Source organism: Oncorhynchus tshawytscha, linkage group LG26 (genome assembly GCF_018296145.1).
Source record: "Oncorhynchus tshawytscha isolate Ot180627B linkage group LG26, Otsh_v2.0, whole genome shotgun sequence".
Taxonomy (NCBI): domain Eukaryota; kingdom Metazoa; phylum Chordata; class Actinopteri; order Salmoniformes; family Salmonidae; genus Oncorhynchus; species Oncorhynchus tshawytscha.
This window is the reverse complement of record NC_056454.1, coordinates 33418885-33441825: the sequence shown is the minus strand read 5'-3', so window position 1 is coordinate 33441825 and position 22941 is coordinate 33418885. Positions and strand designations below refer to the sequence as shown.

Genomic DNA, 22941 nt, shown 5'->3' with positions numbered 1-22941 from the left:
AACATTTTGTTTTAGATTTTCAATTTTAGTATACCTGTAATCTTTGCTCCATCTTTGGTCTCAGCTGATACGCCAACTCCATATTCATTTTCACCAGAGACTCTGAAGTAGTACACTCCTCCCTCCACCAGGTCTGTCACTTTGTAGGTCAGACGAGGGCAGGTATCTGTGAGTCTGGTCCATCCCTTTTTGCTTGCCTCACGAATATCAACAAGGTAGTTCTTTACAGCAGCACCGCCTTCATTATCTGGAGTATCCCATGTAACTGTTGCAGATGTCTTCGTGACATCCTTGACCCCAACATGAGATGGTGGCCCAGGAGAGTCAAGAACCCTGACATTTAATGTGCATGCAACTTTTCCAGCTATATTTTGGAGAGTCACAATATATTTTCCAGAGTCATCTCTTGTTGCTTGTTCCACTGTGATAGACGTGAATGTGTCAGTGGTATCAATACTGGCCCTCACTCTCAGATCAACAGCAGCCTTGGTCCACATAACATTAGGGACAGGCTTGCCCCTGAATGGCACAGTTAGGGTGAATGAACTGCCATCCTTTACAATGATTGTCTTTCGCATTTCATTACTGATATCAAATACTGGTTCCTCTTCTCTCTCTTTAGCCACCTGTGGATCCGTAGGGGGGCTTGGCTCACTGAGACCAATCTTGTTGATAGATTTGACCACAAACAGATATTCTGCTCCAGAAGTTAATCCAACGATGGTGAATTCAGTGTTTTTTGTGTTTGAAACACCGACACACCAGTCATCATCATATTCGTCTGTTCTCCTATATTCAACACAGTATCCAGTCACAGGAGCACCACCATCGAACAATGGCTTATTCCATGAAAGAGTAACAGTAGTCTTAGTTGAGTCAATAACTTTCGGTTTAGGTGGTGGAGATGGCAGGAATTGGGGATCCTCCGCCTTTGTTAATTCGGTAGGAATACTTGGGAGACTCAAGCCTGCAGCATTTTCTGCATAAACTCTGTACTCATATTCAGCACCCTCACGGAGATTGGATGCCTTGACTCTGAGGTCATACACAGGCTTTTTGTTCACACGTACCCAGCGCAATCCAATTTTCTCTCGTTTCTCAATAACATAGCCATAAATGCTACTTCCTCCATCGGATTCAGGTCTTTCCCAGCAGATTGTCATTGCATCACTTGTGATACTGGTGATTTCAACATATGTTGGTGCTGCAGGGACAGTGTATGCATTCTTGGCTCTGGTGGGCTCACTCTCTAGGGCTTCACCGTCTCCATATTTGTTCACTCCCCTTACTCTGAAGATGTATTCATTTCCTTTAAGCAGTTTAGTGACTTTACATGTTGTAGCCTTCATATCTCCATATACTAAAGTCCAGGCGAGACGGCTGGTTTCACGTTTCTCAACGATGTAGTGCATGATTTCTGCACCACCATTTTCTTGAGGTGGTCCCCAGGTCAAAGTGCACTTCTCTGCTGTTAGACCAGTGACTGCCAATGGTCCAGAGGATGGTCCAGGACGGTCAAGGACCTTACAATTTACAGGCAAGGACCTTGTACCAGCAACGTTCTGTAGAGTTACAATGTACTGGCCAGTGTCCCTTCTGATAGTGTCTCTGACTATCAATGTGGTGGTGCTGTGTGTTGAAGTAATCTCCACTCTTGCCTTGGCATCAATTTCTTTACCATCCTTTGTCCATGCAATGACTGGACGTGGGCGCCCAGAAATATCTGCATCAATTCTCAAAATATCTCCAGCTTTAACAACTACTAATTGCCTAAACCTGTCTTCCAACTCAATGCGAGGTGAATCCACCTCATCCTTGACTGTGATGGCACCTGTGCCCAGTGATGGCTCACTGAGTAATCCAGCTGCATTCTTTGCAATAACATGGAAGTCATATTGTACGTCCTCCGTAAGGCCTGTAATGTCAAAGTATGTGTCCTGGAGATTGGCAAAATTGCATTTCAGCCAACGCCCATTTGGAAGCTCCCTGTGTTCAACAATGTAGCCAGTCAGCTTGGCTCCACCATCATTCTCTGGCGCCTGCCAAGTAATGGAAACTGAAGTTCTTGTGATGTCAATGACCTCAAGGTTAACAGGTGGATCACAAGGATCTCTTGCAGCTACAGGCTCAGATGCTTTGGTGCAAGGTCCAATTCCAGCAACATTCTGAGCATAAACACGGAACTCATACAGCAAGCCTTCCTCAATGCCAATCACTTTGAATTCTGTTTCAGCAATGAGACCTCTGTTGATCTTTGTCCAGAGAATACTGCTATGGTCTTTCATTTCCAGGTGATAACCGATGACTGGACTTCCACCGTCACTGGCTGGTTTACCCCATGCAACCAATATGCCAGACTTTGTAGCATGGGCAACATGGAGGGAAGTGGGAAGGCCAGGTGTCTCGAAGGGGTACTGTGCAACAATTGGCGCGGAGTCCACGGCATGGCTCTTGCCGTAGCGGTTTTCAGCTGCAATACGGAACTGATATTCAGTGCCTTGTGTCAAGCGGGGAACTTTAATTGATGTTCTGGCAACTGTGGCTGAAACAATCTGCCATGTTGTAGTGGTGGTATCTCGCTTCTCCACAACATAGTTGTTGATTTGACATCCTCCATCATAGAGTGGAGCGTCCCAAGACAGTGAAATATTGTCAGCACTTACTTCATCTACTTTGATTGCACTTGGTGTGCCAGGTTTATCCAAGATGATAACAGCTATTGTGGCTGATGTCTTGCCAACTGCATTGGTTAAAGTGATCTCATACTTCCCGAAGTCCTCCCTGGTTGCATCTTTGATTGTAATTTTCGATGAATTCTTAGCTGCTAGAACATTCACCCTGGTTGTCTGCTTCAATACAGCTCCATCTTTTTTCCATGCAACCTCAGGTTCAGGTCTGCTTCTGAATGGAACATCAATCTTTAGATCGTCTCCTGCCTTGACACTGTATGTGTTGAACATCAGATCGATGATAGGTTTGATTGTAATGTCCTTTACTACGACAGGATCTGCCAGTGGCTTAGGTTCACTCTTGCCTTTATCATTGACAGCAGTAATCCTAAATGCATATTCCTCTCCAGTTGTGAGTCCACCAATAGTTGCTTCCAATGCTTTAATCTCAGTGCATACAGTCCATTTCTCATCACTCTTGGTTTGCATTTCTACTGTGTAGCTTGTGATTTTACTACCACCATCATGATCAGGCTTTTCCCATGCGAGACACACACTGTCACGAGAAACATCTACAACTGTAACTTTGCCTGGAGGCAAGGGGGCTTGGGATACCTTGATTGGTTCTGTTGTTTCTGCTGGCAAACCCACACCAAGCTCATTGACAGCTTTGACGCGGAAATAGTAAATTCCACCCTCTGTAAGGTCATCAATCTTCATGGAATTTCTTACACAGTTATTTGAAACACTTGTAAATGCCAGTCTTGTAGTATCTCTCTTTTCCACAATGTAATGTGTGACTTTAGCTCCACCGTCAATCATAGGCGGCTCCCAGGATAGTGATACAGAATCTCTCTTAATGTCCTTGACTTCAAAGTTCTCAGGGGCACTTGGTGAGTCCAACACTCTGACATTAATGAATGCCGATTTTTGACCGCTAAGGTTCTCAAGAGTCAACACATACTTGCCAGTGTCAAATCTGTTGACATTGTCGATGACAAGCATTGTGTAGGAGCTTGTGACCTCAATTTGGGCACGCTCAGTAAGAGGGCCGTCCATCTTGGACCACTTTACTTCAGGTTCAGGTCTTCCTTTGATTGTGACAAACAAACGCAGTGTTGCACTTGCTCGTACTTGGACCATTTTCCTAAGGTCTGAATCAAGTTCAATCTCAGGGGCCTCAATTCTTTCAGATGCAACTACAGACCCTGGAACATCAGCATGCTCACCAACTCCTTCAATGTTAATTGCACAGATGCGGAAATAGTATTCTGCATTTTCCCTCAGTTTTTTCACTGTGAAGTGTGTTGCTTGGACACCAGTTGATGGTGTACAGGTTATCCATTCATCACCCCCTTCTTCTCTCATCTCAACAACATACCCTTTGATGGCTGCTCCACCGTCATAGATGGGTCTTGCCCATGAGAGGGACACAGTTGTGCTTGAGTGGTCTGTCACCTTAGGGTTGTTAGGAGGACCAGGTGGATATGAGGCATCACAGGCTTTTATGTATTCTGTTGGTGCACTTGGCACTCCCACACCAGCAGCATTTTCAGCAGATACTCTGAACTCAAAGGAATGTCCCTCGGTGAGTCCGGTGCATCTGAACCTGATGTCATTAAGTCTTTTCTTGTTGCATTTGGTCCATCTAACTCCATCTTTATCTCTTTTCTCCAGGACATAGCCATCAATGTCTGAGCCACCATTATCTTCTGGACGTTCCCATGTAAGGACCATTGAGTCCCTTGTAATAGCACTTGCTTCAGGTGTTGAGGGAGCGCTGGGTGTCACGAAAGGATTACGTGCAATAACTGGGTCTGATTCAAGAGGTTCACCAATGCCAAACTTATTCACTGCCGTAACTCTGAAGATGTACTCATTGCCAGGCAAGAGTTTAGTCACTTTGTAGCTGATAGCTTGGATTTTGGGTTCAACTACAGTCCATGACAGTCTGCTGGTTTCCCTCTTTTCAATGATATAATGAGAACAGCTGGCACCGCCATCATGCAATGGATGACTCCAGTGAAGATAGGCTTTCTCTGCAGTCACGCCAGTTATCTTCATTGGACCTTCGGGTGGACCAGGTCTATCAAGAACCTTCACGTTGACGGGAATAGATTTTGTCCCACCAACGTTGCTAAGACTCAGGACAAAGTGTCCACCATCTACTCTGATACATTCCTTGACTGTTAGAATAGTGCGTTGAATGGTGGTTTTGATCTCCATTCTTGGGGTAGTTTGGTCAATTTCTTTTCCATCTTTCAACCATGTGATTTCAGGGAGTGGTTTTCCCAAAATATCAGCTTCAATAACAAATGTTTCACCAGCATGGACGACAATAGAATCCTTGAACTTGGGATCCATTGATGCTGTTGGTGCTTCAATTTCATCTTTAGCAGTAATTGCTCCAGTGCTTTCAGATGGAGTACTGAAAATACCAGAAGCATTCTTTGCAATTACTCTAAATTCATACTCACATTCTTCAGTCAGACCTGAGATTGTAAATTGAGTCTCAATTACGTTTGTGAAGCTAGCCTTCATCCAACGGCCATCAGGAAGCTTCTTCCTTTCAACAACATAGCCTGTGATCAGGCTACCACCATCATAATGAGGCCTTGTCCATGACAGTGTAACGTGGTTCCTGGTAATATCAATAGCCTCAGGGGTACCAGGAGGATCACATGGGTCTCTGGCAACACAAACATCAGAAATCTTGCTAGGTGGACTCATGCCAGCAATGTTCTCAGCAAAGACCTTGAATTCATATTCAATGCCCTCTTCAAGTTCATTTGTTTTGAATCGACAGTCAGGAATGAGCAGTTTGTTCAACTTAGTCCAGAGAATGCTGTTCTTCTCTTTGCGTTCAAGGTGGTAACCAAGGATTGGACTGCCTCCATCACTGGTTGGTACTTTCCATTCAACAACCATGTTGTCCTTAGTTACTGATGACACAAATGGAGTACCAGGTGCAAGAGGTTCACTGAAAGGATACTGCACAACAACAGCTGCTGAGTCCAATGACGGACTCTTTCCATATCTGTTTTCTGCAAACACCCTAAACTGGTATTCAGTACCAGTTTTCAGCTTGGTAACTTTGATAGTTGTTCTTGCAACGGTTGCAGACACACAGTGCCATGCTACGGTTGTTGTGTCACGCTTTTCCACAATGTAATTGTTTATTTGACATCCTCCTGTGTACGCAGGCGGGTCCCATGCAAGGTTTACATAATTGGAACTCACTTCCTCAATCTTTATAGGCCCTGTGACTGGGCCAGGTTTATTGAGGATGATCACTCCGATTTCTGCAACTTTTTCTCCTACACTGTTGGTAGCTGTGATTTTGTACTTGCCAGAATCCACTTTAGTTGCCTCTTTTATAGCAAGGATTGTGGATGATGTTGTTCTTGAAACATTCAACCTGGTTGTCTCTTTGATTGCCTGTCCATCTTTTGTCCATACCACTTTTGGTGCTGGGCATCCTCTCACTGGTATTTCCATCTTCAGATCTTCACTATGTTGGACACTAAAGGTGTTGAATGCCATTACAAAACTAGGTTCAATAGTCACATCTTTAGCTATGACAGGCACAGCTAATACCCTTGTGTCACTCTTTCCTTTGTCATTAAAGGCTGAAACTCTGAACTGGTATTCTTGACCTGCGGTTAGGCCTTCTACAGTTCCCTCACATGTCTTTGTGGTTGTGGATAGGATCCATTCCTCTGATCCTGCAGGCAGCATTTCTATGTAGTATCCCATTATTCTACTTCCACCGTCATGGTCTGGTTTTTCCCATGCCATCGAAGCAGTTGTCTTAGTCACCTCAGTCAACGTGACCTTTCCTACAGGCAGAGGGACTTCTGATGTCTTCACTGGCTCAGCTGTTTCTGCTGCCAGGCCTACACCATATTCATTCTCAGCCATAATTCTGAAGTAATAAATTACCCCCTCATTGAGATCTCCCACATGGAAACTGTTCCTTGTACACTTGTTCGAAATGTTGGAATAAGCTTTCCTGGTGGATTCACGCTTCTCAACAAAGTAATGCTTGACCCTCGCGCCTCCATCAATGAGTGGGGGCTCCCAAACAAGGTTGACAGAGTTTTTCTTAATATCTTTCACTGTGAAGTTTACGGGTGCTCCTGGTGTATCAAGTACTTTGACAGAAACAAATGCGGACTTGGAACCACTGCTGTTTTCCAGGGTCAGAGTGTACTTTCCAGCATCATATCTGTCACAGATATCTACTGACAGTTGAGTAAAATTGGCACCTTTCTCAATTTGAACTTTGTTAGTCAATTCACCCTCATCCTTGGACCAGCTTATTTCTGGAGTAGGACGTCCTTTGAATGGAATATTGATCCTCATGGATCCTCCAGCACGCACAACGACTCCTTTCCTTAGCTCTGAATCCAGCTCTATCTCTGGCGCAAACATGGCATCTACCGGTTTTACGGTTCCTAGAATTTCAGCAGGTTCACCAATACCCAATTTATTAATGGCACATACTTGCACCTTATATTCTTGATGCTCAGTAAGTTTGGTGATTTTGAAGGTAGTTGCATTCACTCCCATTGGTGGAGTGCATAGGGTCCATTCATCCTCATCAGCTTTGCAGATCTCCACAGCATATCCCTGGATATCGACTCCACCATCGTAAATGGGTCTGCTCCATGCGAGTGTAATGGAGTTCTTGGAAGTATCAACCACATGTGCATTAGTGGGAGGGCCAGGCTCAAAGGTTGGATCACAGGCTTTGGTGTAAGAAGTTGGTTCAGTTGGTTGGCCGACTCCTGCAGCATTCTCAGCAGATAATCTGAATTCATATTCATGATCCTCTGTCAGGCCTGTCACTCTGAAGCGAAGGTCTGTGACTCTGCGTTTGTTGCATTTTGTCCATCTGATTCCAGCTCTATCTCTCTTCTCAACAATGTAACCAGCAATGTCACTTCCACCATCAACCTCTGGGCGAGTCCAGCACACAGTCATGGAATCCCTTGCGATATTGGCTATTTCCAATTCTTGAGGTGGTCCAGGAGTAACAAATTGATTTCTCATTATAACTGGGGCTGATTCAAGAGGTTCACCAGTACCAAATTTGTTGACAGCCATAACACGGAAAATGTACTCATTTCCCATCAGAAGCTTTGTGACTTTGAACATTGTAGCTCCACAATCGCTAGCAACCACAGTCCATGCAAGACGGCTAGTCTCTCTCTTCTGAATGACGTAGTGGGAAATGCTGCTGCCACCGTCAGCTCTTGGAGGAAGCCAGGACAGTGAGCATTTCTCACATGCGACATTGCTGACAGTGAGGGGTCCCTGAGAGGGCCCAGGTCTGTCCAGTACTCTCACATTGAACGTTACAGTTTTAGCTCCAGCAACATTAGTTAGAAGCAAAGTATATTGTCCTCCATCCACTCTGATAGCATCTTTGACAACAAGCTTTGCTTGGAAATCTGAATTCATAATCTCAGCCCTGGCTGAATTCTCCACTAATGCTTCACTCTTGAACCATTGAACTGTGGGAATTGGCTTTCCTTGTACAGCGGCCTCAAGTGTAAATGTTTCCCCAGCATTGATGATAACAACCTGATTGTACACTGACTCAACTTCACATTTTGGAGGATCAACTTCATCCTTTGCTGTGATGGATCCTGTGCTTGTAGAGGGCTTGCTGATAGACCCAGCGGCATTCCTAGCTATGATTCTGAAGTCATATTTGCAGTCTTCAGTTAGACCAAGAACTGTGAATACGGTTTCAATGATATTTGTGAAACTTGCCTTCATCCACCTTCCCTCTGGGAGATTGCGTTTCTCCACCACATAGCCTGTGATCATACTGCCACCATCATACTGGGGTCTTGTCCACTTCAGTTTCATGGAGTGCCTGGTTACAATGATAGCCTCTGGGGTGCCAGGAGGATCGCAAGGATCACGTGCCACATATCCCTCAGAGAGTTTGCTGCATGCGCCAATGCCAACAATATTCTCAGCAGACACTTTAAATTCATATTCAATACCTTCCTCTAAAGGAGTAGATTTAAATCTACAGTCTTGAATAAGGGATTTATTGATCTTTGTCCAAAGGATACTGTTCTTTTCCTTTCTCTCAATGTGATAGCCAAAAATGGCACTGCCTCCATCTGAAATTGGTTTGTGCCATTCCACAACCATGTAATCCTTAGTGTATGAAGATACGTAAGGTGTTCCTGGTGGTCCTGGCTCCTTGAAGGGATACTGGGCAAGGACAGGTTCAGAATCAATAGCATAACTTTTGCCATATCTGTTTTCAGCACAGATCCTAAATTGGTATTCTGCACCTGTTTTTAGATTTGTCACTTTCAGGGTATTTCTCGCCACAGTGGCAGAGACTACTACCCAGTTGGTTGTGGTTGTATCTCTTTTCTGGACAACGTAATTTGAAATTGGGCAGCCACCAGTGTATGAGGGTGGTTCCCAGGTAAGTGTCATACTTTCAGCACTGATGTCATCCATCTTGATTGGGCCTGTTGGTGGGCCAGGTTTATCCAGTGTGATTACTTCAATGGTGGCATCTTTGGAGCCATGCATATTGGTAATATTAATACTATACAATCCCCCATTGTCTTTTGTTGCTTCTTTGATGGTTAGATGTGTATTGCGTGCACTGTCGACAACATTAACTCTTGTGGTCTGTTTCAGGGCAGCACCATCCTTTGTCCATGTAATGACTGGTTTAGGATGTCCAGCAATGGGAACTTCAATCTTCAGATCATAGCCGACCTGTACACTGTACTGTGTCAATTTAGGTCTTATGTCAGGTTCAATGACAAGGTCCTTTACTACTACTGGATTGGCCAGAAGTCTAGAGTCACTCTTTCCTTTGCTATTGACCGCAATTACTCTGAATTGGTACTCCTCTCCTTGGGCTAAGCTACTAACAGTAGTTTCAAGATATTTACATTGAGCACATAATGTCCATTTGTCACTATCCTTGGATTGCATTTCAATCTCATAATGGCTTATTCTGCTGCCTCCATCATGATCTGGTTTCTCCCACTTAAGAGAGACACTGTTACGGGTCACGTCCAGAACTGTTACTTTACCGGGAGGTTGAGGTACCTCTGAAATCTTTAGGGGTTCTGGGGTCTCTGCGGGTAAGCCAATGCCCCACTCGTTTTCAGCAAGAACTCTGAAGAAATAGATACTTCCCTCCACAAGTGGTTCAATCTTCCACGACATCTTGTGACAGGTTGTGACAGGGGAATACACTTTCCTAGTGCTTTCTCGTTTTTCAACATGATATTGCTTAATTTTAGACCCACCATCCAAAATAGGTGGCTCCCAAGTAAGGGTGACTGAGTTCTTTGTTATCTCCTTAATAGCAAAATTTGCAGGCATACTAGGTGAATCAAGTACTCTGACACTGATGAAGACAGATTTAACTCCACTGGAATTCTCTGCAGTAACAGTGTATTTGCCAGTGTCAAATCTGTCAACGTTTTCAATCAGAAGTGAGGCGTAACGGCTTGTATTGTCAATCTGTGCTGTCTCCTTGAGTTCTCCATCAGCTTTTCCCCATTTCAGTTCAGGAGCTGGCCGTCCCCTAACAGGAACGAACAACCTAAGAGCGCTTCCAGCTCTGACATTAATCATCTTCCTCATGTCAGAGTCAAGCTCAAGATCTGGTGCTTCCAATTTCTCCTCTAGAAGAACTGATCCAGGGACATCTGCATGCTCACCAACACCAACCTTGTTTATGGCACAGACTCTGAATTTATACTCGTGCTTCTCTAGTAGTTTTGTAACTGTAAATTTAGTGTTTATGATTCCAGCAGGTGGAGTGCACATTGTCCATTCATCAGTTGCTCCTTCACAGGCCTCCACTAAGTATCCTTGAATCTCACAGCCACCATCATAGATAGGTTTGCCCCATGACAAGGACACAGATGTTCTTGTTGTGTCAGTCACTTTGGGATTATTTGGTGGACCTGATGTGAAGATAGCGTCCAATGCTTTATAGTAAATAGTGGGTTCACTTGGTTTACCAACTCCAGCAGCATTCTCAGATGAAACTCGGAACTCATAGCTGCGGTTTTCAAGAAGACCTGCTACTCTGAAGCGCAGCTCACTCACTGTACGCTTATTGCATCTGGTCCAGCGCACACCTTCTTTGTCACGCTTCTCAATGACAAATCCAGAAATGGCATTGCCACCATCGTTTTCAGGTCTTTCCCACGTTACCACCATTGAATCTTTTGTGATGGTAGAGACTTCCACATCCGTTGGTGGATCAGGTGTCACAAATTGATTTCTGGAAATCATTGGCTCGGATTCAAGAGGCTCACCAATTCCGTATTTGTTTACAGGAATCACTCGGAAGACATATTCATTTCCAGGAACAAGTTTTATGATCTTCAGATTTAGAGTCTGCACTTTAGGTTCAACCAGAGTCCAAACCAATCTGCTTGTCTCTCTCTTCTCAACGATGTAATGAGAAACATCACTACCTCCGTCTTGTGCTGGTGGTCTCCAGGCAATACAAGCCTTTTCACTTGTGACTCCATAGATAGAAATTGGGCCTCCTGGTGGACCAGGTCTGTCCAACACTTTGACATTGATGTTCACTGCCTTCTCTCCACCTACATTTTTCAAAAGTAGGATATATTGGCCTCCATCAACACGGATTGCCTCCTTAACACTCAAAGATGCTTTAAAAGCGGTGTTCTTTATCTCAAGGCGTGCAGCATCTTTTATTTCTATGTTGTTCTTCATCCAATGGACTGAGGGCACAGGTTTGCCGAAAATATCTGCACAAAGGTTGAACGATTCACCAGCCATCAGAACAACTGTTGAAGAGTACTTTGAGTCAATCTCTATTTTGGGAGGATCAACTTCATCCTTTGCTGTAATAGACCCAGTGCTCTCTGATGGAAGACTAAAAACACCTGCTGCATTTCTTGCAATGACACGGAACTCATAGCACTGGTTTTCAACTAAGCCAGTCACAAGAAATTGGGTCTCAATGACATTGGCGAAACTGGACTTCATCCAGCGCCCTTCAGGCAGCTCTTTCTTCTCCACAAGGTAGCCAGTGATTTTGCTACCTCCATCTAACTCTGGCTTAGTCCATTGGAGAGTGACAGCTCCTCTTGTGACAATGACAGCTTCAGGCTTGCCTGGACTGTCACAGGGATCTCTTGCTACACGAATATCTGAAAATTTGCTAGCTTTGCCAACCCCAACAATATTTTCAGCATAAACTCTGTACTCATATTCGATACCTTCATCAAGACCACCAAGCTTGAACCTTGAGTCTGGGATCAGCTGTTTGTTTTGTTTCACCCAGAGGAGGCTGTTTCTCTCCTTACTCTCAAGGTGATATCCCAAAATCTTGCTCCCACCATCACTACCAGGCTTCTCCCATACAATAACCATGCTGTCCTTTGTAGATGATTGTATAACTGGGGTCCCTGGAGCGCTTGGGAGATTGAATGGATATTGAGCAACAATATTTTCTGATATAAGTACTGGACTCTTTCCATATCTGTTCTCAGCAGCAATCCTGAACTGATATTCACAGCCAGTCTTCAACCGAGCTGCTTTAATGATGGTTCTTGCAACTGTTGCAGACACAATCTGCCAATTTGTGGAGGTAGTTTCCCTCTTTTCTACTACATAGTTGTTAATGGCACAACCACCCACATATGTAGGTGGGTTCCAGGACAGTACCACACTGTCAGAAGTGACTTCATCAAGAGTGATTGGGCCAGTCGGAGGACCAGGTTTATCAAGAACAACAACCCCAATGTCCACTGTTGCTTCACCAGCTGTGTTTACAAGTTTGATGGTGTACTTGCCCACATCTTCCCTACTGGCTTCCTTGACCACAAGATACAAATGTGTATCAGTGGCATCAGCATTGACTCTGGTTGTTTCTTTGAGTGCAACACCATCCTTGAGCCAGGTCGCAACTGCTTTGGGACGAGCAGAATATGGCAAATCTATCTTGAGATCGTCTCCTGCCAATACACTGAATGTGGTAAACAGCAGCTTGAATACTGGCGCAATGACAAGATCTTTGGCTACCACAGATACACTAAGTAGACGGGGATCACTGGTTCCTTTTTCATTATGTGCTGACACACGGAACATATATTCTTCACCCTGTGTCAGTCCAAGAACAATAGCCTGTGTGATTTTTGCAACTGCACACTGGGTCCAAGTTTCACTGTCTTTGCCCTGCATTTCAACAATATATCCTGAGATTCTGCTTCCTCCATCATGATCTGGTTTTTCCCAAGACAGAGAGACACTGGTGCCTGTAACATCAACAAGAGTTACTTTGCCTGGTGGAAGTGGCTTCTCAGATACTCTGACTGCCTCAGGAGTCTCTATTGGAAGGCCAATGCCAAATTCATTCTCAGCCAGAATTCTGAAGAAATATGTGTTTCCTTCCTCCAGGCCACCAATTTTCCAGCTGGATTTAACGCATTGAGCACAAACTGTGGAGTAAGCTTTTCTTGTTGATTCACGTTTCTCCACAACGTAGTTTCTAATTCTGGAGCCACCGTCAATAAGGGGTGCGTCCCACATGAGTGATACTGAGTCTCTGGTGACCTCTCTGATTATGAGGCTTTGTGGTGCTCCAGGTGTGTCCAGCACTCTGACATTCACATATGCTGTTTTGCTTCCTGAGGCGTTTTCCACTGTCAACATGTACTTTCCACTGTCAAATCTGTCAACATTTTCCACCATAAGAGCAGTAAATGATGATGTGGTGTCAATTGTTGCTCTCGTAACAGGCTCTCCATTTTCTCTGGACCACTTGGCCTCAGGAGCTGGTCTTCCTTTAATAGGTACAAAGAGTCTCAATGTGCCACAAGCTCTAACGCAGACAACCTTACGAAGCTCTGCACCAAGGTCAATTTCAGGAGGAAGCAGCCTATCCTCTGCAATTGGTGTGCCAGGCACTTGTGCTGGCTCTCCAACTCCTTCACAGTTAACTGCACAAATGTTGATTTTATAATCTTGGTTTTCTACCAGGTTAGTGATGGTAAATGACGTACCAACTAATCCCTTCTTAGGGGTTCGAATTGTCCATTCATCTTCCTCAGGTAGACAGGTCTCCACAATGTAGCCAATGATATCAGAACCACCATCGTATACAGGTTTGTTCCATGCAACTGTAATGGATGACTTGGTTGTGTCCAAGACTCTTTGATTTCCAGGTGGTCCAGGTTGAAAGATTGTGTCTACTGCTTTGTAGAATTCACTTGAAGGACTTGGTGTACCTAAACCAGCATTATTTTCTGCAATGATTCTGAATTCGTATTCATGCCCTGGTGTGAGCCCCGATACTTTGTACCTCAGGTCAGTTACAGTCCTCTTGTTGCATTTAACCCAGCGAAGACCAGTTTTGTCTCTCCTTTCAACAACATAGTTGAAAATGCTGCTTCCACCGTCGTGATCAGGGCGTTCCCAGCAGACAACCATGGTGTTCTTTGTGATGGTCGTCACCTCAGGTGTTGTTGGAGCATCAGCTGGCACATATGGATTTGTAGAAACCATTGGATTGGACTCAAGGGGCTCTCCAGTTCCATATATGTTGACAGCCATAACTCTGAAGATATATTCATTACCCTTCAACAACTTGGTAACCTTAAACCGGTTCACTTGTAAGTCTGACGCTACATTTGTCCAAGCAAGTCTACTTGTTTCACGTTTCTCAATGATGTAGTGTAGAATCTTTGCACCACCATCATGTGATGGTGGCAACCATGACAGGATACATTTCTCAGCAGTGACATCTGTTACAGCAAGTGGACCATCTGGAGGTCCAGGTCTATCAAGAACCTTAACATTGAAGGTATGCTTTGCAAAACCGCCAGGATTGCTGGCAGTTAAAGTGAATGTGCCGCCGCACCTTCTTAGCGAATCTTTGTTGACTAATGTTGTAGAAAAGTCATAGAGTTTGATTTCCAACTTTGCCGTATCTTCAAGTTCCTTCCCGTCTTTGGTCCATAGCAGTGTTGGGATTGGTCTGCCTGTTACGTTGGCAGCAAGTTTGAAGACATCTCCTGCTTTCACAACCACAGTACTATTATAGATTGTATCAACTTCAAGTTTGGGCTCTTCAATGTCATCTCTGCAAGTGATTTCCTCTGATGGTAGAGATGGCTTACTGAGAGCGCCAGCTGAGTTTCTTGCCAAAACATGGAACTCATAAGTAGCATCCTCTGTGAGCCCGCTAATAGTGAATGTTGTCTCAAGGACGTTGCTATAGTTGGCCTTAAGCCAGCGTCCGTCTGGGAGTTCTCTCTTTTCTACTTGGTACCCAGTTATTGAGAATCCTCCATCACCTTCAGGTTTTGTCCACTGAATAGTCACCTCATGTCTGGTTACATTCAATGCCACTGGTTGGCCAGGTGGGTCCACTGGATCCAGAGCAAAGGTAGTCTCAGAATGCTTGCTTGCCCTGCTCAAACCAGCCATGTTTTCAGCAATAACACGGTACTCATAGGCAATTCCATCCACCAAGCCTGTTGATTTGAACATGTTCCCCGCTACAAGTGCTTTGCTGATTTTCTGCCATAGGATACTGTTCTTCTCTTTCCTTTCAATGTGATATCCCAAAATGGGGCTTCCACCATCGGACGCTGGTTCATCCCAGCTAATAGTCATGGAATCCTTGTTGAAGTGGACGATTTCAGGAAGGCCTGGTTGTCCTGGCACATCGAATGGATAAGCAGCAACCACTTGTTCTGAGACTATACAGGGTCCAATGCCATACCTGTTCTGGGCTTTAACACGGAACTGATATGTGATTCCTGTTGTGAGACGGGCAGCTTTGAATGTCGTACGGATAACTGTTGCTGCTAATTCAACCCATGATGTGCCTGTGGTTTCTCTAGCTTCAACAATGTAATTGTTAATGGGTACGCCACCATCATTCTCCGGACCTTCCCATGACATGAGAATGTAGTCACATGAAACTTCTTCAAGCTTAATTGGTCCAGTAGGAGGTCCTGGAATATCGTGGACTTCAACAGTAATTGTCTCTGTCGTTGTTCCAAGTATATTCTTGCCGGTCATCGAAAATGTACCACCATCGGTCCTTTTGATCTCATTGATGTGGAGAGTAGTTGAAGTTGCAGTAGTATCAGTGTTGATTCTCTGTGTCTGTTTAAGTGTGTCCTCTCCTCTCTTCCATGAAACTGATGGCCTGGGGCGACCCAGAACAGGAATTTCAACCTTCACGTTATCACCAGCTTTAGCAATGACCAAGGACTGGTAGACTCCACGCAGGTCAAACACAGGTGCTGCTGTTTGTTCTCTAATGATAGCAGGTCTGCTTTCACGTGGATTACTTCTGCCAGAGCTGTTTACTGCCATGATGCGGAACACATACTCCATATTTTCAATGAGATCTGTGGCTGTGTAGTCAAGAGCTTTTACAGTTGTTACATGGGTCCATGTCTCTGTGTCCTTCTTCTGTGCTTCAATAACGTATCCAGTAATCCTACTGCCGCCATCATGTTTTGGTTTCGTCCATGCAAGGCTTGCGGTGTCCACTGATACGTCAGTGACATACAGATTTTCAGGGGCAGTGGGTGCTTGAGATGCTCTGATTGTCTCAGGTGTCTCTGCTGGCTCGCCGACGCCCAGTTCATTTTCAGCGGATACCCGGAAGTAATATTCAGAGCCTTCATCCAAGTTGTCATACTTGAAGGAACATTTCTGCCAGGTTGTACTGATTACTGTGTAAGCTTTTCTTGTGGCTTCTCGCTTCTCAATGACATAGTTAATGATCTTTGATCCACCATCAATGATGGGGATTTCCCACTGCATAGTGATGCTTGTTTTGGTGATTTCACGTGGTATCAAGTTCACAGGTGGTCCTGGTGAATCCAGTACTCTGACATTAACGAATCCGTCTCTCTTACCAGCAACGTTTTCTAATGACAGCATGTATTTTCCGGCATCATATCTTGTGCAGTCAGGGATAACCAGGAGAGTATATGACTCTGTAATATCAATGTGTTCACGGCCACCTTTACCAAGAATGGTGGCATCTTTCATCCAGGTTACTTCAGGAACTGGACGTCCTTTAATTGGTACGAAGATACGAATGGATCCACGGACCCTGACAACAAGGGTTTTTCTATACTCAGCGTCAAGCTCATAGTCAGGAAGTGTCTCACGGTCCCCAAGTTCAACAATTTCTTCAACCTCTGCTGGTTCACCAACTCCCTCTGTATTCATGGCTGTGACTCTGAAATAGTAGTTCCCACCTGCCTTCAGGTCTGAGACAACATATTCTGTAATTCTCAGTCTTGAGACGTCTGTGACCCAATCGTCATGTCCTTCCTTTTTGTGCTCAACAATGTATCCCGCTACATCCAGGCCGCCATCATAGTGGGGTTTACCCCAGTTGAATGTGGCTGTTGTCTTGGTGGTGTCAGTAATTCTTGGGTTGGAAGGAGGTCCTGGTGGATCTAAAAAGAAGACATATCACCTGGTATTATTATATAGATCTATTGGGTTTCACTTCATAACAACGTTCATCACGAAGCCATTATAAATTATATACAATTCACATGTATTTATTAAAATTTTATTATTATTATTATTATTATTATTAAACATTATTTACCAGGTAGGTCAATTAAGAACACATTCTAATTTACAATGACGGCCTGGAATAAATCATTTGTTTTGAAAATTACCCTTTGTGTTTACTTACATACAATATCCTTTGTCATTACATGAGCAGATGGTTCACTTGGTTCCCCAAAGCCAGCTTTGTTCTCTGCAGTTACTCTGAATTCATATTGAACACCTTCCGTGAGTCCTTGTACTTTGTAACGTAGGTCAGAGACCGTTTTCTTCGATGCTCTCACCCATCTCATTCCTCTTCTCTCTTTCCTCTCAACCTGATAACCTCTAATATCACTTCCGCCATCTTTAATTGGCCTCTTCCAGAAAATGGTGACAGCATTCCTGCTGACATTGTCAATCTCTGGGACTCCGGGTGGGCCTGGTGGGCCTGGAGAAAAGGACGAGCAAAATATATTAACAATGATGTGGAAATAATTACAGTACCGTCAATAGAATATTCTGAATATTCATGCAATTTACCAAAGCTGTCAACCATTTTGACTGGGCCGGATTGTGTTCCATCACCAGTGCCATACTGGTTCACTGCAGACACACGGAAGATGTACTCATTGCCCTTGATAAGCTTGTTTGCAACAAATCTGCAATCAAAGATATTTTCAGCAAGTTTGGTCCAGAGAAGACGGCTTGTTTCTCTCTTCTCCAGTGTGTAGGATTTGATTGCGCAGCCACCATCCTCTTCTGGTGGCAACCATGTCAATGTGCACTTCTCAGCTGACACACTGCTAGCTTCAATGGGGCCTGGAGGTCCAGGGATATCAAGAACCTTGACCTTAACATGTTCTTCTCTGATACCGAAAGGATTGCTGGCTGTAATTGTGTACTCTCCAGTGTTCTTCCTGCTGGCATATTTAATAGACAACGTTGAAGTAGTTGGAGTGCTTGTGATTTGGACAATATCTGAGGTCTTGAATTCTCTTCCTGCCTTGGACCACACAGCTGTAGGTGGAGGTTTGCCAAGGATCTTGGAAGCAGATACCACAATGGTGTCCCCAGCTCTGACAGAGACACCTTCCTTCATGTCTGGATCGATAGAGATGCTTGGTGGTTCTGTGAACAAATGAGGAAGAGAAATTAGGCTACTTTCCATGTCCTATTCTATTGGCTTTGTTTTGAAGTAGAAAAAAACAAAAAACATACCATACTCATCTTTGCAGATAAGGGTATCAGTTTGCTCTGACGGAACACTGATTGCGCCAGCTGCATTCTTAGCTCTGATTCTGAATTCCATGCTGCTGCCTTCTGTCAGGTCTTGCACAGTAAACGCAAGGCCTTGGACATTGATATGATTTGCTTTCATCCATGTCTTTCCTGGCAATTCCAGTTTCTCAACCAGGTAGCCAGTCAGTTTGTGTCCACCATCGTACTTGGGTGCAGTCCACATAAGTGTTACAGTGCTTCTGGTTACATTGATGACATCAGGCTTACCAGGAGGATCTGTTGAGGAACAAAAAATCCAGTAAATTAGCAAGATTAGCAAGATTAGAGAACATGTTGAAGGATTTCATATGATATCAATAGGACAGAAAGAGAAAGACAATGAAAAAATGTACCAATTGGATCAAGGGCGATGACTGGTTCTGTTGCCCTGCTTGGCCTTCCTAAACCGGCCGCATTCATTGCCATGACTCTGAATTCATACTCCAGGCCTTCAATCAGTCCAGTCACTCTGCAGTCCTTTACCCTAATAGGGGTCTTAGTGGCTCTCTTCCACATCAAGCTGTTCCTTTCTTTGAATTCGACATGATAGCCTGCAAATATAATAATAATAATAATAATAACAACAATACATTATTATTTACCATTCAGCAAATGCTTTCAACAATAATATCAGGAATAGTTCATTGTCCATGTCCATTTTCCTTACAGTCCATGGAAATTCTATGGATTACTAAAAATACTGTTTGCATAATTACCAGTGATTGGTGAGCCTCCATTTTCTTTAGGTTCAGTCCAATTTAAAATGGCCGACTCATGGCGAATGCTCACAATCTCTGGTGGTGCAGGTGCATCAGGCACATCTAGTGAAGCAAGAATGTTTTCAGTTTCGTGAAATTATTGCCATATAGTACATATATCAATCAATCATCAAACTATTGATGAATAGAGATTTCTGAAGTCCTAATAACTCTTTCTTTCAAACATTTTATTTTATATTTTCAATGTATGACAAGAACTCACTGAATGGATGCTGAGCCACCACTGGGTCAGATTTGAGGCATTCTCCAACTCCATATTTGTTTTCTGCGAACACTCTGAAGATGTATTCAGTACCATCATGGAGCCTCGTAACTCTCATAGTATTCTTCTGGATCGCAGATGCCACAGTAGCCCACTTGTTGGCCGTTGATTGCCGCTTCTCCAGAATGTAGTTGGATATTTCAGTCCCACCATCATCCTTTGGTGGACCCCACTCCAGAGTGATTCCATCGGCAGTGATTTCATCAAACTTGAATGGTCCTGTTGGGATTCCTGGTTTTCCAACCACCTTTATCTGCATCTTTGCTTCTTTGACTCCTGCAGTGTTTCTTAGCAGGATTGTATAATTTTCCGCATCACCTCTCTGGCAATCACGGATGAGCAAAGTTGTCAAAGTAGGTGTAGATTCAACTGACATTCTTCCACTGTCTCCCAGAGAAACATTTCCCTTCTTCCAGATGGCTGAAGGAGCTGGTTTGCCAACAATAGGGACGTTGATACGGACTGTGCTTCCCTCCTTGGCAACATAACACAGATCTGGGATGCCACTCAAGTCACAATCAGGTGCAACTGCAAGTTAGGAACACAATGCTTATTAATCTATGAACCAGATAAAATTATAAGTGCAGTAACATAATGCTAAAATAGAACACATTTATGCTAGAAATATTAGGAACAGTTGAAAAAAACTTGAAGATTACCAATAGATATATATATATATATATATATATATATATATATATATATATATATATATATATATATATATATATGTATATCTAAAATGGCCATGCATTTTGTCTCCGGTGTATTTTACGAGTGGTTTAATAGCCTAGCTAATTAACACTGGACTACTGGACTTACCGGTTTGATCTTTAGCGATCACAGTGAGCTCCGAAGGTGGTCCCTCTCCAGACTCATTTATTGCTTTCACCCTGTAAGAGTACTCCTTTCCTTCTTTAAGTTCAACCATCATATGTGACATGACCTTTCCTTTCACTAGTTCCGTATACTTCTCTTCACCTTCCTGAAGCTCCAGAAGATAAGCACTGATGTGACTTCCACCATCACTGATTGGCTTTTTCCAGCCAATATGAATGGAATCTTTAGTGATCGACAGTGCCTTGAAATCTATAACTGCTCCAGGTAGTTCTGAAATCAGATAACAAGGTCATTTGATTATTAAAAATCTAACTAACAAATGGCATTTAACATCTAATAGTTAAAAAAACACATGATCACATCCAATAAACCATACCTGAAGCTCTTACAACTCCGGCAGTCTCACAACCTTCTCCGATCCCATAGTTATTTTCAGCCAAGACTCTGAAACAGTAGGCTTGTCCAGCTTCCAAGTTAGGAATCCTGAAAGTAGATTTGGGGCATTCGGCTATGACACAGGACCATGCCTTTCTCTCTGCAAGACGCTTCTCAACAATGTAGCTCTTCACTGGGCTTCCTCCATCAATCAGAGGAGGATCCCAGCCGATGGATGCATGGTTCAGAGATGTTTCCTTCACAATTAGATTCAGTGGTGGACCAGGAGTATCTACAGAAAAAATAATACATTGTATTATTTTATGGCATTATGTAGAAGGTAAAACCAAATTTTGTTTCTCAAAATAATATTATCTTAAGACAAGAATCATAGCCTACCTAGGACCTTCACGACGATAGTGTAAGACTTCTTTCCGCTCTCGTTTTCAAGAGACAAAACGTATTTGCCAGCATCATATCTGTTGATATCCTCAATGTACATAAGGGTATCCCATTCGGTCGTTTTGATCATGATTCCTGCTCGTTCTTTGAGGTTGGCATTGACCTTGGTCCACACCACCTTGGGTGGGGGACGTCCTATCAGTGGCACATAGAGTCTCATTGTGACTCCGGCTCTCAGGACCAGTGCCTTGCGAAGGTCAGCATCCAGCTCAGCATCAGCGGCAACTACAAGTTAAAATAGAAAGTAGTAGAGAGTTAGACAAGACATGGATGTATTTTAGTTGAATAGATAGTAGTGCATTACATGCTTATTTACAATTGTGTGGGTTACTTATATTAGTAATTGTTCTGTACAGACTTGAGAGTTTTCTGATAATGTTGACGTACTCAGGATGTCTTTGGCCTCGTGTTTCCCAGGAACTTCACTTGGCTCGCTGTATCCGATCTTGTTCACAGCAAAGACACGGAACACATATTCTGTTTTATCAATGAGACCAGTAACCAGGAACTTGGTTTCTTGCAGATTTTTGGGCACATTGCACTTTGTCCAGTCTGCTGCATCAGCTCTCTTGCACTCGACAAGGTAGCCAAAGATTTCACAACCACCATCGTAAGCAGGCTTGGTCCAAGACAAGCTAATGGTGCTGTGTGTTGAGTCGACAACTTTAGGGAATGCAGGTGGTGCAGGTGGATCTGAAGATGGAAGAACATAAGAGAATGTCAGCGAGAAGTGTTGGGATATGTAATCCTTAATGATTTAAGTGAGCAAATGTTGTTGTTATACTTACACACAGGATCCACGGCAAGGGCAGCATTGGATGCATCACTTGGTTTGCCAAATCCAGCTTTGTTCATGGCAATCACTCTGAACTCATACTCAGATCCCTCTGAGAGCTGGGCAGCTTTTATGCTCCTGTCAATCACTAGTTTACGGTTGACTTTAGCCCAGTTGAGCTCTGACGCTTCACGTTTCTCAACCATGTAACCCAAAATGGTAGCTTTACCATCATCAGCAGGCGCTTTCCAGCTGACAGTCATAGAATTGGCTGTAATGTTGGTAATAACTGGTGGCTCACTAGGACCAGGAACATCTGCAAATGAGAGAGAAAGAGAGAGAAGGAGAAGAAGAAAACACTTAAACATTGCACAAGCAGAAGAAGTCCCACTGTTTCCAACGCAATCAAACTAAAATATTATATATAATATATATATATATATATATATATATATATATAATTTTTTAAAATATAGAAATGTGTATTCAAACATGTTTGAAATATTACCATATGGATTCTTGACCATGACAGGGTCAGTGAGGATGGGGTCTCCAATACCATACTGGTTCTCAGCACTGACCCTGAACTGGTATTCATGGTCCTGCATGAGTTTTTCTACTGTGCAATCGGTCAGTTGACCATTGATATTGGAGGTGACCAGAGCCCAGTTCGCTCTGCTGGTTTCACGTTTGTCAATGATGTAGTTGATGATTTCAGAGCCTCCATCTGCAACAGGTGGCTCCCACCTCATCTTAATACGGTCCGCAAACACCTTGGTGACTTTCACTCCGGCTGGTGGGCCGGGTTTGTCTAAGGAGAACATAGATTATATTACACATCAACAGTTGATTCTGAATATATGAATATTGTATTCTGTATTCTCTTGCAGACCATCAGAAACACATTCATATACATCACAC

The 22941-nt window shown here is 43.6% G+C and overlaps 1 protein-coding gene across 1 annotated transcript in view; it reads right to left on the bottom strand.

Annotated features, from left to right (window-relative positions):
• The window catches only part of LOC112224854 (titin-like), a 173001-nt gene that overhangs the window by 26457 nt on the left and 123603 nt on the right, over positions 1-22941 (bottom strand). The window contains 13 exon segments of the mRNA XM_042306365.1: positions 35-17146; positions 17395-17697; positions 17790-18377; positions 18468-18764; positions 18881-19078; positions 19244-19348; positions 19509-20096; positions 20391-20678; positions 20785-21075; positions 21183-21470; positions 21633-21938; positions 22034-22336; positions 22529-22831. Of these exon segments, the coding sequence (XP_042162299.1) occupies positions 35-17146; positions 17395-17697; positions 17790-18377; positions 18468-18764; positions 18881-19078; positions 19244-19348; positions 19509-20096; positions 20391-20678; positions 20785-21075; positions 21183-21470; positions 21633-21938; positions 22034-22336; positions 22529-22831 (20970 nt within the window).